This window comes from Desmodus rotundus, chromosome 7 (assembly GCF_022682495.2).
Source record: "Desmodus rotundus isolate HL8 chromosome 7, HLdesRot8A.1, whole genome shotgun sequence".
Taxonomy (NCBI): Eukaryota; Metazoa; Chordata; class Mammalia; order Chiroptera; family Phyllostomidae; genus Desmodus; species Desmodus rotundus.
The window spans coordinates 11,902,920-11,919,268 of NC_071393.1; the positions used below are offsets into that span (position 1 = coordinate 11,902,920).

The window sequence follows — 16,349 nt, forward strand, 5'->3', positions numbered from 1 at the left end:
AGGAAAAACAACCCATGCTTGACCCACCTCCCTCCAGTTCTGCTGGACTTTGTACCAGACTTGCATCACGCCTTGTATGCTTTTGTTTTTACAGATTTTTTTCTTCCTTTTTTATTGAATGGCTACTTTCAAAGCTATTTTTAAAAAGACTTTGTTTCAAAGAAAGCTGTCTGAGGTCCTGTTAGGAAGGTCTGGTGCTCTCCCGAGGGGCAGGGGTTGGGGGCACCCTGCACTGGCAGAAGGAACTCCCAGTCAGAGCTGGCGCATGCTTGCTGAGAGTTCTCAGGTCGTTTCCCCAGATCTGGGCCCAGTCAGAAGCCCCGCAAGGGAGGGGACCGCTGGTATGATTTGGAGAGAACCAGGCCAGCCGCTGCCCCTGGAAATCTCTTGTCACTTCCCAGACATCCAGACCTGCCTGTTCTGCGCCAGGTCTGTCTGCAGGGCTGGGGTTGGGTTCCCTGAACCTTACGCAAGAGGGCTCCCTAAGGCGCCTGCTCCCCACGCCCTGGGCACCCCCGTTCAGGCCCCACCACGTGCATAGCAGGGAGGTGTGTCTTCTTGTGAAGCAACCTGGTAATGGAAGCGGTTTTGATTCAGCTGTTTGCTTTTTTATCAGTTTAGCCAGTGTAAATGTGGTGCCTTGTGTACGTAGTGGGTTCTGTGCTGAATGCTGGGGATTCCGTGATAAGTTGAGTTTTACCGTCTGGAGGTAATGTGTGTGCTGTGTCTACCATAGCTCTGTTAGAAGGGGATTTGGAACAGCTTAGAGCATTCACAGAAACAACGTGATTTAAAATGAGAAAAGTGGAGCCCTGGTCAGGTAGCTCAGTTGATTCGAGCATTGTCCTGATATACCAGGGTTGTGGGTTCGATCCCCAGTCACGGCACAGACAAGAATCAACGAATGAATGCATACATGAGTGGAACAACAAATCGTGTTTCTTCTTCTCTCTCTCCCTCCATCCCTCCCTCCCTGTTCCCACTCCCCTCTCCCCCAAATTTTGGAAATAAAATTGGAAAAGAAAAGAGGGGCAGGGAGGAAGTAGGGGAAATACGATGAAGTCATAGAAAGACTTGTGTGTGGCATAACGTTGCCGCAGTTACCAGAGTTTGGCTACCAATCTGACTTTGAACTTCCTACAGTCAAAACAAAGGGAGAAGTAAGATCAGTGGCTTGATTCACAGTGTCCTTAAAATACCGCCAGGTTAGTTCCCCTGTGGAACAATTCCTGATAGACACCCTGATAGATACTCCTGACACGTAGTGGGTGTTCGGAAGGAAACCCAGTGCGGTGGGTGGACAGACAGGTGTGGGCCCTGAGGCCCACAGAGGGAGCTGATGCTGTGCGCCCATACCACTGGTTAACCTGCGTGTTTGTGGTCCTGAGAGGTGAGGTCAGCTGCAACGCTGGCGCTGGCGCCAGGGCTGCTGGTCTCCCAAAACCTTGAAAACAGGATGCTGAGTCACATCCTGCCGGCCCGCAGCATCCTGACTGGGATGCCCCTCACAACGGGAGGAGGCTCTCGAGGGCAGCTTGGCCCCTCACTGTTCCAAAGTGTGGTCTCAGAGCAGGAAAATGTTAAAAGTAGGTCTTTCTTACACGGGCCGGCACTGCCTGTGCGTGAGGTCCACAAGAACTGGACGCACTCAGAGTGGGGCTTCACACCCTTTCCCACTGCCCAGGGCACGAATCAGGGCGGCTCCCATTCTGGAAAGCACGGGGACGGCAGGGAGAGATCTCGGTGGGTGAGGAAGAAAGTTTCCAAGATGGAAGGAGAAAGCCAGGAAAGGTGCCAGCGACAACAACCAGTAAAATAGCCTTAAGCTTTTGGTCTTAAGCCAATGCAGAATAAGTAGCGTTTTACCAAAATTCGATTAAGTGGACTTTGAAAAAGTAACGATTAACGTTTTGAACCGGAACTTACAGAGGAGTTGCAAGTACAGCACGAAGAACTTTCTTCTCAATTGCTGTGCGAGTACGTTGCCAGCCTGATGCCCTTTGAACACAGGCCAGGGCGTTCTCCTACAGAGCAGACCCTCGACCCAACCCCAGGGACCGCTGACCCTGACGTGACGCTGCCGTCGCGTCCTCAGGCCCGTGCAGGGTCCATCACTTGACTCAGTAACATCCTTTGCAGTAGGAAGGTCCCCCTGTCTAGCATCTCCTGGTGCTCGTAGTTGTCCTGTCTCTTGAGTCTCCTTCAGCCTGGGATGTTCCACTGTCTTTCTTTGACTCTTGTGACCAGGACACTTTTGAAGGGGACATTGTGTTGTGGGATGTCCCTCAGTTTAGGTTTGTCCGATGTTCCCTTGTAATTAGATTCAGGTCATGCAGGAATGACACAGGAACGGTGCTGTGTCCTCGGAGACATCTGCCAGCTGGCATGCTGGTTCCGTTTGTCCCAGCACTGTCCCCTTTGGTCTCCAGGGTAGGTTTTGTCTGGCATCACTCCTGAGCAGCTACTCTTTCCCCTTTATCATTAAGATGTATTTCTTGAGTGATTCTTTGAAATTATGTTAGTATCCTGTCCCCTGTCAACTTTTCTGTTAATTTATGCCTGTGTGGACTCATAGTTTGTTTTATTCAGTGGTTTATAATCGGTTCATTGTGTCACTGACCTAAAAGTTCAAATTGTCCACGATTTGGTCGGTGGTCATTCAAGCTGCCGTCCATGTCCCTTTATTTCTTAAAATTGATTTTAGAGCGATAGGGGAAGGAAGAGAGAAAAAAACATTGATTCTTTACTCCTATTTATGCATTCATTGGTTGATTTTTGTATGCGCCCTGACCAGGGACTGAACCTGCAACCTTGGTGTATTGGGTCAACCCTCTAACCAACTGAGCTACCCCGCCAGGGCCCGTCCCTTTATATGTCTACATCACCTTTAAGCACATTCTTGCTTTCTGACATTAGATGTTTCAGGCCTCGTCTTGTACTGTCTTTACTGCATCTCTGTAATCCATCATTTCTCCAAGGAGCCCTGGTTCCTTTGAGTGGAAAATGGAGTTCAGAAGCCGAGGAAGGTGTACTTATTACTGTTGGAGCGATGCTGTCCATAGGCCTCTCGGTGGGCAGAGTGAGGAGGGCGTGTGTGTGTGTGTGTGTGTACGTGCACACGTGCCCTCCCACGCTATTGCGTCTATGTTTATTTCTATACCTAGTTACCATATTTTGCCGTGTATAATGTGCACCCACATTTTTGTGCGCGTTATACGCAGGATGCTTATACTTATTATTATACCCATGGTGTGTAATCGTTATATCCATGTATAATGCACATCCTTATTTTTCCCTCAGAAATTTGGGCAAAAAAGTGCATATTATACACGGCAAAATATGGTAAGTACATTGGAAAACATGAGTTCAAACTGATGCCTTCCGTTCCGATCCTACATCTTGGGCTCATTCTGGTTTTCTCTCCGTGTGTGAAACTCCCTTCTCCGACAGCGAGAACCACGACTCCCGATTGTCTCTAGCACACTTTCTTGTGTGGTCGGCCCCCTGTCCAGCCAACCTCCCATCTCTGCAGCCAGCTCTCCCGGCAGGGATGCCTTCCTCGCCCCGCCCACCATCAAACATCCTGATTTCGAGAACCACACCCCCTCCCGTGCTCAGATGCCCGCCTTGCTCTGCCCGGCAAATGGTTTCAGGTCTGAATTGTTGGGGAAGAGACCAGGACTTTTTTGATGTTGTGTTTTCTCGAAGTTTGAAAACACAAGGTACAGTGCTTCAGAATCAGACTCCTGGTTTCCCTTCCTGGCTTTTCTTCTTCTTGGCCATGTGAACTGGACAAGTGACACAACCTCTCTGAGCCTCAGTTTCCCTCTGTAGAAAATACAGGGGGATGCTGAGGATCTGGCTAGGTGGTAGGTATAAAGGGCTCAGCCTGACCCTCAACAAAGATGTTCGTTATATATATTAGCGTTGCGTTCGCCGGAGTGCACATTACCTTCTGGCGCTGAGGGGCCTGGAGAAGGAGAAGTCATGGCCCTGGGCCTCGAGAGCCTCAGGGTGATGTGGTGAACTCAGTTGGTGTGTTGTTTGAAGCACTTGGTTGCCAAGACGACCCATCTTCCAGGTGGCTGTAACTCCACTTGCAGTGTTTGTGTGGTGAGTCTCACTTGGCCAGCCCATCCTGTGTGTGGTCAGCACCCAGAGTCCCGGCTGCTCAGAGATTACTCAGGTGAGTTCATCATGAAATAAATGCTGTAAGTGCCCTGAGACTGGAGAGCAGACCGTACTCCCTTCTGGGTATTTACTTAGAATCTGCTGTCAGACAGGGAAGATTTTGAAAGTCACGTGTGTCCTGACCGCTGAGTCCCCTTGTGAAGTTAAAGTGCGCTGACAGTAAGACGCCGTCCCCACCAGTTAGTAGGTTTATGGGCCTAAGAGCACAGTCTGGGAGCCAGGGGGCTTGGGTTCCTGTGACTTACCCTCTCTCCCTGCAGAATGAGAGAAGGTGCTACACAGTCCTGAAAGGGAAGAGCCTGGGGCTCGTAGCTAGGGTGGGGAGAGGCGGGGTGAAGCTGGAAGACTGGGGAATGGGAGGAGAGAGGGAGAAGGCCTTGAGTAGAGAGAGACCCAGAATAGAAGCGTTTATAAGGGCAGTGATGCAGGAAGGGATTCATTGAGTGTGAGAGAAATAGTGTGAGAGGTAATGCAAGGGAGGTTTTTATTATAAATCCCTTTTTCTGATTGTGTTATAAGCTGCTTGAGGTCAGTGGGTATCCAATAAATGACACTTTGGTGGCCACATATAAGGGCTAATTGTGACTCCCATAGAAAGCTAGCACAAGACGTTTGGACTCTAATCTGTAGCCAAGGTCTCATCATCGAAGGCCCTGGAGCAGGAGACAGCATAACGGCAGCAGTGGTTAGGAACTGTGCGGAGTGGGTTCTGGGCCGAGGTCCCCGCGCTGATTCTCACTAGGCTGCGAGCTCCTGGCGCTATGCTTTCCTAATACCAGGGCTGCCGGCCACAGCAGCTACGTGTGGCTACTTAAAATTTAGTTTAGCTCAAGTTGAAATGACAGAGTCATTCATTGGTCACGCTAACTACATTCTAAGTGTCCGGTAGGCTCCTGTGGCTAGTGGCTGCTATCTTGGAGGGCACAAGTAGAGAACACGTCCATTTTCCTCAACAGCACTGCCCTTCGGGGACCGTGGGTAGCCCCCCCGCAGAGAGTCAGGCACACGTGGGGGCCCGTGGGTGCTGCATGGCTCAGCATCCATGGTGAGGAGGGCTGGGACGGCAGTGGTGACGAAGGGGCTGGGAAGGAGGGGCCCCTGGAAAGGTTAGGACTTGGCAACCGATGAATATGGGGTGGGGCTGCCCACCAAAGAAGGGACTGAGAACCTGGGACCGTGGAGATCGTCATTCTTGGAATTTCTGAGTTGTTTCGAAACATTTTCTTCATGTGACTGTTATTTCCAGCTGGCGGGGTTGTCCCTGCTGCCGCTGCATTTCCCGCACGGTGCCCGCACTAAGGGGCTTAGATCCTGGTGTACCTGACGTACGGGGGACGGCGGCACTGGCTCCGGCCTCTACAGACAGGACCTGGTGGGCTCTTGTGGGGGTTGGGTGCCATCAGGAAACTATCCTAAGGCTTAAAGGCCAAGTCAAGGCACATCATTTGCTGCCTTATTTACACAGTGGAAAAAATCGTGCTTTTGCAAGCTTGCTGGTATATTCAGCTGCTTGCTCCTACTCATCGGTATGAAGGAGAGCTGTGAAGCCGGCTTCAGAGAATGTCTCTTACTGTCTGAAATACTTCTGGACATTCCTTTTGTCTGAGAGAAGCCTACGCCTTCCAGCCAAACAATCCCGGCCCAGCAGTGAAGCCGTGTGTAAGGAGCCCCGCCAGCATTGCTGGCCTGTGACCCCATTCCCCTACTGTGATGCCCCGCAGAGCTGGAATTTCCCTGCGCTCAGCACGCTGTGTTTCAGGGACAGCTTGGAGCTCTGGCTCATAGGTGAGTCAGGTGAGTTCCTTGTTTCCTCGAGCTCTGAGGGCGGCGTGTGGCACAAGGCCCCGCCAAACTGGGATATGCAGCACAGACTAAAAAGAACGAGGCCTTGGTGCAGCTCAGGGTCTTTGAGACTTGAACGTGAGTTCCCGGGAAGGGGAGGAACTGTGGGAGAGCGAGGGAAGGAGCTTTCTTCGGCACCTGCAGTCTCTCAGCCTTCTCCACAGAGTAAGTCTCCCATCTCCTTTACACCTTCATGAACTTCACTTGGCGAGGGCCGGGCTTCTGAATCCCAGCCATCACCAGTAGCGGTTTTGAGTGTTACCTGCTGCTTTTGCACAGGCCTGACCGTCTGCCCTCTGACCTAGGGATTCTGCGGGGAGAGCACCGAGCTTGGAGCCTCGCAGTCCAGTTCTGCCCCTCTTTAGCCATGTGACTGCAGATAAGTCATTTACCTGCTCTGTCTTGGTCCTTTCATTCGAAGGATGAAAACTCATTCTGCTAAGAATTAAGAGCAAAAGTGTAGGGGCAGGCCGCCTGTAAGCGATGAAGAACTGGTCAGGTTGAAGGCATCATTTACAAATTTAAATCAAAACTCGTTGAGTGCCTGTGGTGTACCAGGCTCTCAGGTGCCGACTTCCCAGGTTGGCAGTGGGATAGCTCCACCCGCAGCCCAGGCTTTGTCCCTTAGCTTTGCACGTCCTGAACTTGAACTCATTACTACACTCGGAGATGATCAAGTTCTGAGAAACCAACTTACGTTCACCAGACTGCTAGGAAACTGTCTTACACACCAGAATAGACACGCGTGGATTCACAGTGGGGCCTTTTCCAACAGAGACCAGACTCTCCCCTCACCGCAGGGCAGGTGTCAGTAACCCGTCAACCCTCCCGCTCCCCTCGCTCCTCTTTGTTCACTGATCCTTTGAGGCCCAGGTTGGGGGGGTGTCTTCCAGGGCGATCTCCCTGGGCCCCAGGCAGGGCGGGCGTCCCTCCTGCGTGCACATGCGTGTGCACATACGTGTGTGCGCACGACTGCAGCACCCTGTACGTCCCTCTGCTGTGCGACCTGCCGCGTTGCATCACTGTCACAGACACAGTGGGTACTCTGCTGCGTTTGCGGGTCCACTGGAATGCAATGTTGCTCCAGGGCGGGAACCACGAGGGCTTCGCTTTTGAGTGCCCAGGGCTTAGCATCGACTGGACCCAGCAAGTATCTGAATCGAAATGGAGTCAACAGAACCTCCTCTTGGTAGCGTTCAGTGGTGCCCACCTTGGTACTTGGGCCCTTTTCTTCGGGAATTATGAGCAGTCCGCTCAGTAATCACCCTGCAGAGCCACGTACAGTGGACGGCTAGTTCTGTTCACGTACGAACGAATGGTTTGGGTTGTTTCAACCCATCCAGGCGATTGGGGACCCTTTTCAGAGCCTGTGCTTCAGGCTCACATTCTCTGATTTTGTGTGGGGTGTAGTGTCAGAAACCCTAAAACCATACCATGGAAGTAACTTCCTGTGTCCTCACCTATAAAATTGAGCATAACAATGCCTGCTCAGTCTACCTGGAAGCTCCTAGAAGCTCAAATCAGTTGACATCAGCTAGAGGGCTTTTTCATCAGCAGGGCTTGTCAGAGGTCTGATCTGTCGCTGTCACTGTCATTTCACAGGGCAGCGATGCCACCGCCTTTCAAGGGCAGGAGCGCTTGCGGCTCTGAAAGCCAGTGGTAGAAGACCGGCACGAGCGCACGCTCGCCTGCTGGCCTGTTGTGCTGCGTGCAGGGAGGGTGCTGTTCTGTTCTGTGACCTGGCATGACCTCCCTCCATTGTACCTGACTGTGCTCCTCTCCCGAAGGGACCGTGCATTTTTAGTGGCGGTGCTTTTCCTCTGCAGAAAACATTTCTCGTGCACTTACTATGCGTAAGACATTTTGGTGAAAGCCATTGGAGAAGGCAATTTTCTCTGTGTCTTCTGTGAGTGAAACCGAGGGATTCTTAACCCTGACTGTGCGTCAGAAGCACTTCTGGAACTTTCAAAAAACAGATGCGCATTTTTGAATGAGAATTGGTTAAGGTTAGAGCTAGACGTGAGTGTGGCGTAGAGGTTTCATAGATTCTTCAGGTGTGTGGCCAGACGTGGGAATTGGGGGCTTAGCATAATACTCTGTTCTGTGGTGTTGCTACACTTCGTATTTCTGGTTTTCAAGGAATTAAGTTTCTAAGTGGCCTGGCACACACCCAAGCCAGCCAAACATATGCCCGTCCCTGAAAGGGGATCATTGCCTTTGCCCTTGTGGACACGTGGGCAGGCTTGGCTTGGCACCGCACTTCTTAGTCTGCACATACTTGCTGTGCGAGTGGGAGAACAGAACCCTGTGAGTGAACACCAGAACACGCGTATAGCAGAACAGGAACTACAGCCCAGAGCAGCGTGTTCTTATTTTCTTAAACTTCCATGTGCACCAGACTCACTGAGGGAGTTAGTTAAGCATAAGCCTTCCCTGGCTCTCCCTGGGGACTGTTTCAGGCACTCGCCCGCCTTCCTGCAGTTGTCACATGAAGCGGATCACGCCTGCCCCTCAGAGCCGTGGGAACCAGGCGGCACGGTGTAGCTGAGTGCCTCGTACAGTTTCTGCCATGTGGCGGGAGTGCTGGTAATGACAGTGCTGTTGATGGGAAGCGGCTTGGCCAGCGTGGCGGTGCCACCCACGGGACTCGTCATGGTTCCCATTCAGTCCAGAAGCGCCGATGATGTGTCCTGTGGGCAGGGTGGTTGGCGTGGTCCTCCGAGCCTTCTGCTTGTCCCCAGGGCCAGTGCAAGAGCTCTAATGCCAAGGCTTCTCTTCCTGAGGCCCCGCTGCCCTGAGTGAATCCCTCTCTCTGTTTCCTGCAAACAGTGCTCCCACCTGCTGGGAGCAAGCACTGAGGAGGAGCTCGTCTTCTGGCATCTCAGTGACACGTGCTTTAGGGGAGCCAAAGCAGCGCCCCGCAGTTAGTCATGTGGACCGGTGGGGACGACAGCACTGCAGGGGTTAAGTAGGTGGGCGTGGGACAGACATACTTGGGTCTAGTCCCATCTTGTACTGATGCATGTTCCTGGGCAAGCTGTGGTTTCCTCGGCTGCAAAATGAGAATAATTGTAGCGTGTGTTTCCCTTAATCCTCCCGTGAGGATTTCGGGGTGAGGGGAAGCTTCCACATAAGACCTTCCCAGAAGCCTCTACTCGGTGCTGCCTCCTTCATGAAGTTTTCCCAGCTCTCTCCCTTCTCCTAAATACTAGCAGAGTTCCTTTCTTAGGGTGCGGATCCCATTCTGCCCTGCGTTATGGTTATTTGTATCCTTACTTTATTTCACTGGCTGAAGGAAGTGCTAAAAACAGACAGCTCCCTGCCGGCTCCTGCTGGGTGGGTTCCGGGGTGCTGCGCCACCTCTGCTCTGTGACCTGGGCCTGCTTTACCTCTGCCTCCTGTCCTTCCTGAGCACCTTGCTTGCGGTTCTCAAAGCTCCTGTGTGTGCACTGAGGGTCTGTATACCAGGAATGCCCTCTCCCTGGACTTGCCTCCTCAAGTAGATTAGCACTACTGAAGAATTCCCAGAGTGTAAAAGTGCTTTTGAAAGCTCCAAGAAACTGTGGCAGCTGCCCATGGTCACTGTTGGGTGAATGGATGGTGTTTTGACAAAAACTGGAAATCCTTCAATAAGTCGATGGCAACAAGCTGGGGTCCCCATTGCCTGGGGGCAACAGGCTGGGGTCCCCGTTGCCTGAGGTCGGTGACTTGGCGGCCAGCTGTTTTCCCGCAGTTTCTAATCCCCGAGCGCACGTTGCTGAGGCCTGCACAGCCGTGGGAGGCGAGCAATCAGAGAGACTCAGGCTGTGTCGCTCCCTCTGAATGGCCCTCTTTCATCAGCATGTGCGGGGACAAGGGCCTTTTCAGCCCAAACATCAGGGGAAGACGAGAGTTCCACTAGAGCCATTCGCTCTCTGGGTGGGGACATCGTCCGAGGACGAGGACTCCTCGCTGAAGGACTCCAGCCTTGCCCTCACCTTTCCGCCTTCTCTGGAGGGGGGTGGGGGGCAGGGGCTCGGACGGTGAGGCCTGTGACCCTGGCCGTCATGACCCTCTTCCATTTCACGGACTTCTGCGTCTCCCTTCAGCCACCTCCTCACTTCTGCTCTTCAGGGGTTTCCAGCCCAAGTTAGTGCGTATCTCCACCACTGGTTTCTCTTTTCCTGCCGCGTCTCGGTGTCCAGATGACTGGCTGTTTATGCTCTGGGGGCTGGGGGTTTTCGGGGAGCAGCGATTGAGGTTTTTCTCTGTCTTCAGTGCGTTGTAGAAACTGGAATCCCGGGTCCTCTGAAAGGGTAGGAGCCAGTGTCTGACAGTGTGTTTGGGCTCTGGAGATAGCAGCATTGAGGGCGGGGGTCGGGAGGGCAGGGGCTGGCTTTGTTTTCAATTCCAGATTTTTTTTCTTATAGTGACAGAGGAAGACAGTTCAGTTTTGTTTGTCTGGGTCTGACCTTCTGGAGCCGAAGTCGCTCTGTTTAGGTCACCAGCATCTTTGGGCGATGGCTGGTGTTTCTGTAGCCGGTATGGGTGGTTGGTGGGTTTTTGCTCCTGGCCCTGAGTAGCCAGGAAAGCGTGTGTCCCATTGCCCGAGTGCACTTGTTAAAGGGCTTCCTTCCCCACAGGGGCGCCTTGAGGCCGATGATTCGGGGTGCAGTGCCCCTGGGTATTATTAGAAGCTAGGCCCAGGGCCCCACGGGGCGCTGGCAGCGGGAGACAGTGTTCGCTTCAGCCAGCCAGAGGGTGCCTGAGGCTCTGGCGCAGTGAGCGAGCTCAGACCAGAAGACGGGAAACAGGGTCACGAAGAGTGTCCGCATCTCGTTTTCATAAATCCTGCGACTGCCCCTGCTCCGCGGCCTCTTGGCCCCGAGAGTCATCTTGGGTGGCCATCCCTGTGCCGTATCCTCTCCCTGTCTCCCCAGGCGCAGGGCGAGGGCACCGGCTTGGGATGATGTGTTCCCTGGGCTTCCCTGCAGCTTCCAGTCTCACTCTTCCAGTAAATGCCCGTGGCTGATCGGCGGGAGGAGGACAGAGGCAGCGTGTTCCCGGGCCCCAGCGGCATAGCCCCCGGACTTAGGAGTGCTGGGGAGGCTCCGACTCTTTATCAGCCTCAGGAACCCTGAGGCCCAGCTGGCCTCGTCAGTGGTCACAGGGTAAAACCAGCCTATTCTTTTGCATTGTTCCCCTTTCTTTCCAAAGGAAGTGCAAGGGAAACCAAGGGGAATTTTCGCCCATGATTTCCAAGGCAAAGGTCACCGTTAATGGCTGGCTGTTTCCAGAGTGCTTGGGTTTCTGGTCAGTATGGACTTTTGTTTTTCTTTTTCCTTTTTTTTTTTTTTTAACTCCAGAACAAAAGAGGCTGATGTTGCCTTGCAAAGATTGTCCCCAGCGGCTATGATGAACTGATTGTTAGGTTTCATGGGTTTCGGAGTCCCTCGGGCAGCTCTTTCAGGTTTTGTTGAGCGTAAGTAGTAAGCGATCTGTGTCTGAAACAGACCAGTTCTGGAGACAGACGTGGCTGTGAAATTGTAAGGAAGGAGAGGGTGATGCGTTGGGAGGGAAAGTGTTGGGTGATGCTGCCACCTGCTAAGTTAAGACAACCTGGACGTCGAATGGGCCAGAAGAGCGCCGAAGCGCTTCTCGCCGTCCGTGGGTGAGAGTGAGACAGCAAAGAGAGGGTGCTTCTCATTTCTCCCCTCGTTTACAACCCCGGGCTCCTCAACACTTAAAACTCGCAGCACAAACACGTGACTAGTAGGTGGAAAGGATGACTTGGCAGTGCGCTCGGATCATGAAGAAGTGTTGTATAGACGTGAGGTATGGGTGTTAGGAACTCTGCAAAGCCGCGTATCGCTAATTCAAAGGCCCAAGTAAGAGAGGCAGAACTAAGCCTTAGTATTCGATGTTTGAGCAGTCGCTATTTTTGTTTAGCATGGGGATTCAGCCAGGAAAACGAACCAATTTGATTATGGACTTACATTGTAGAACATAACTGTTTTTCTGATTCCAGGCTCTGCTGGCTTCCATGCTAGTTTGTGCGGTGCGTTTTCTTAGCACCCAGAGTTACATCCCTTAGCTGAGCTTTTTGTTCCAGGATAAGAACGTTTGACTGACTACTCACCTTAAGAACGTTCTGGGGCAAAGGTGATCTTGCTTGTATATGTTACAGAAGATACTATGTTTCTATCAGGAATTGATTTGCTGTCTGTTAAAACAAAAAGTGCTGCAGGTTTTTTAAAAGATTTTTCCCTTCAAATTATTTACATGTTAATTAGTTGCTCAAGAGAGAATTAATGATCTTTACAGTTTCCTAAAATTTGAACTTTGATCTTCTCTCACAAAATTAATTTTAAAAAAATGTTTTTTTCATTATAACGTGAGTACAATGTTTTCTATTACTTTGAAAATCAAACAAAAATAATCTTTTTAAAAAGTTAGTGTTTGCTCAGTGTAGGAGATTTGGAACATACAAAGAGGTAGAAAGAAGATAATCATAGATAGTTCAACCCCTCAAAAAATACTGTTAATAATTTTTGTATATTTTATGGATAATTTTCAGTTGATGGTATTTTTGAATAATTGGTAGTAATTAATAGATAATACAGCCAGTTAATTTATACAGTCTTAATTTCTCCATCAGCAAAATAATTTTGGGGGCATTTGGAAATCTTGAAAAATGTTTAATTGCAAATTTGTCAGCTTTGGTTAAATGTAAAATTTTTTTTAAGATTTTATTTATTTTTAGAGAGAGGGGAAGGGAGGGAGGAAGAGAAGGAGCGAAACATCAGTGTGTGGTTGCCTCTCACACACCCCTGCTGGGGATCCAGCCCATAATCCAGGCATGGGCCCTGAGTGGAATCGAACCAGCAACCCTTTGGTTTGTAGGCCGACACTCAGTCCACTGAGCCACACGAGCCAGGGCCGAATGTAAATGTTATCAGTAGTTGAAATAACAAAAGACCAAAGATTCATTCTGCTCCAAACTTCATTGGGTCAAGTTCAAGTTTTCTGCAGCAACAGCAGACAGAGCAACCTTGACTAAGTTACATCGCAGGTCAATAGCCACTCACTTTTCTTAAGATGCAAACAAACAGTGGAAGTGTCATTTCCCCTTCCTCGCAGTCCGTCACGGGAAGGCACCAAGAAGCAGTCAAGCCGTTAAAAGTCATGGAGTCAGAAACAGAGGTCAACAGCAAGACTTAAATGTACAGAGTGAATCACCCTGTCCTAGTCCGAGAGTCAGTCCCTATTTTTAGAAGATGCTGTATTACAGTGCAGTCCCTTTACAGTGCCCTGCAGGAAAGGGCTCTTGGCCCTGGAAGAGCCCACACGAAACCTCGGGTGTTTTAGCAGAAGCATTCTTTCGTCACGCAAACTCTCCAGCAGCAAGCTTGTAGCTAAGGTTTGGGAAGAAAGACTGTTATGTGAAGTTTTTATAAAAGCTGTTCTATCCCATTTGATTTTCATATGCTGTTTGTCCGCACTCCGGCTTTGCCTCTGGAGCATGTCTTGGCCCATTTTCCTCTCTGAATTCCAGCCTAACTGTGCTCGGGTTTTACTCTTCCCAGCGTGAGTGAGAGCTTTTTCATGGTGAAAGGAGCAGCCCTCTTCTTACAGCAGGGGAGCAGCCCTCAAGGCCAGCGAAGTCTTCAGCATCCCCACAAGCACGCAGGTAAACTGGTGTTCTCACGTCGGAACGTATTTCCTGTGCTAGTCGGGGGACTTCCTGTTGCTGGTGGTAGCTGTCTGCTGGGTTTCAAGGCCAGAGCAGGGGCGGGACCAGCGTGTAGTGAAAGCCCTTCCTTGCGCAGACAGTCCATGCGTGTTTTCCAGGGGGCACTGGGAGCGCGCGACCCTTTTGAGCCTCTGCATCTGCCTCACAAGTAAGGTGGTCGGTAGCGTTCAGTTTGGGGGTGAAGATTTCCTACTCAGAGTTTATCAGTTAATGTGTATTTTAAGTTGTAGCGTGACTTTTTTAACAACGCACCAGAAGGCATTATAGCCAGGCGGTGTCCCCTTGAAGCCAGCCACCTTGGGCTACGGTGAACTGCTCTGGAGATGCTGTCATTTCTCTGAGCATTTGGAAAATTGTCATTTGGAGAATTTCTTTCTTTTGTTTTTTTTTTTCTTCATATTCTCTACAGTCCACTACTCTTACAGTTAATATCAAAAGGGAAAAGGAAATCCATTTTTATAAAAGGCAGTGGACTGAAAAAACAGCAATTATTCAACTTTGCCAAGACCATCTAGAAAGAAACAAAATTCAGTGACACATTTGACATGAGCAGCTGATAGCCTACCTAGCCTCATAGAGCGACATGTGTCCATACTGTGCGTCCCTCCCTCTCTCCTTCCACCCCATAGCTGGGAAGAGAGGGTGCCCGTGGGTAGAACTCATGGAGTCCTCATTTTTTAGCCAGGGGCAGAGGGAACCCCAGTACCTACAGAGAGGATTCCTAGCTGGTCTTCCAGTAGAACAAAGCCATAACATTTGTTGTCTCGAGTGTTGGGCCTATAGGTGATAAAGTTTTAAGATTCTTGTTTCCAAATTTTCTATAACAGGATGTATTACTCTTACAATGCAAAGAGAGCTCCAGCCAACCTCATTTGGAGACCTTCTTTATTTATTTATTTATTTATTTATTTATTTTTTTGGAGACCTTCTTTACGAGCCTTTGGCACGCACTGAGATGGGATGCCTCTGTTTTTTAATGGTGGATTTGGTTTGGAGAGGTAGGCGAGTGATAAAGTAGGGGTCGAACCTAGTATTACTTTAGGTCCGTAAGCAAACAAAAGCAAACAAATAAGGAATGCCCATAAAGTAACAAGCCCGGTTTTCTTTGGTGACTTGACTCTGAAACCAAAGGCAATTTGAGAAGAAGAATTCGGAAACCACTTGTGCACAAGTTGATCTTTGTAATAGGCGGTGGCCTCTCCGGGTGCTGCTTGGACAGGCAGCACACACCTGCAGGTGAGCTGGAAAGGCCCTGGACTCTGGGACGACAGGGAAAAGCAACTGCGGTTGCAGCCAGTTTTCTTGTCGCTTCGATCATTTTGTTTGTCTGACCTCCGGTCATCCAGCCTCATTTTGGATCTGAGGGCCTTGATTAGAATTTCGTATCTTACAATTTAATAGCAGACACCCAAGGCTCAACCAGTAGTTTCATATAATGATATTTATAATCAAGATTCAAGTCTATTTTAAGCCAGGAAAATAGTTGTCCTGCGCAAGGAGGCATTGTGGTTTGGGGAAAGAGTATGTGCTTCGGAGCCAGGCAGACCAGCGTCCGATCCCAGTTCCGCCGCTCTCTCTGCTGGCACCGTCAGCCCCTGAGCCTCGGGTTCCTGGTCTTTACAGTGGGTGTCAGGTACCAGAACCTCGGAGGGTGTGGACGTCAAAATTCACGCAGGCAGCATATTTGCCTCCTCGTAGGTGCACTGTTACGGTAGCTGTGACCCTGATGGCTCCCAGTAGCATAAACCCGTGCACAGAACCTTCGCTCTTGACTTTGCCAACGGTTTTGCCCTGTTGGGGGTTTAACCATTGTTTATGTCTTAACCACAACACGCACAACAAAGCAAATACTCAGGCTTCGATCACTCCGTAGGAAGGTCTCCTTCCTCTGAATCAGACGGTACGTGCGTGCCGTGTGAGAGCTGGAGGAGGTTAGTGCAGAGCCTTTCCCTAGAAGCCCCGCGTCGGGCTGCATCCTGCATGCCCTGACTGTGCGTGAGAGCAGGAGGGAGGCCCCTGGCTTGTTGGCTCTGTGCCCCTGGGGTCTGGGATGGCTGGCGAGCTCAGAAAGGCAGCGGGACCGCGGACTGTCCCTGGGTGCCCCACGGCCCCATTAGTAATCGCCACGCAGGGCTGAGTACAACTGAGGGTAAATTCTGTCCACGTTAAAGTAACTCAGTTCCAGTCAGCCAGTCTGGTCCACGTGAGACTCTTCCTAGGACCGGGCTCTGTGCTTCTCTGCTCTGATCGTTGTGCCCGGGCCCGGTGAGCGCGCCAGTGTAAGGAGACTGCGTGCGGACACCAGGCTGGGGTCGGGGCGCCCGTCTGCAGTCCCATGCCTCTACGAGCCGGCCCGCCAAGAGGGGTCTCTCTGTACAGAGAGTGGCCCCTTCCTGTAGGCGCCCGTCTGGCGCGGGGCTGCCTTTGCTTTCATTTGTGTGCTTTGACTCGGAGTGGGTAGTGGTGGGGCCCAGGCGAGCCAAGCCCCAGTGGGGTGGCTGTCAGCCTTTGTGGCGTTGGTGACAGGACATGCAAGGGCGCCGTTAGGTAGAGGGAGCGGACGGGGGTGGGGCCCTGTGTCCTT

General features: G+C 51.1%; 1 protein-coding gene across 5 annotated transcripts in view; it reads left to right on the forward strand.

Moving 5' to 3' along the window:
- SSH1 (slingshot protein phosphatase 1) overlaps positions 1-16,349 on the forward strand; it is a 57,852-nt gene that overhangs the window by 13,353 nt on the left and 28,150 nt on the right. For 3 of the 5 annotated variants that reach the window (XM_053927900.2, XM_053927904.1, XM_053927901.2), the window contains one exon: positions 13,599-13,702. The exons of the other annotated variants lie outside the window; for them this stretch is intronic. In XM_053927900.2, coding sequence (XP_053783875.1) covers positions 13,599-13,702 — 104 coding nt within the window. The remainder of the gene's footprint in view (positions 1-13,598; positions 13,703-16,349) is intronic. 5 annotated transcript variants of the gene reach the window in all.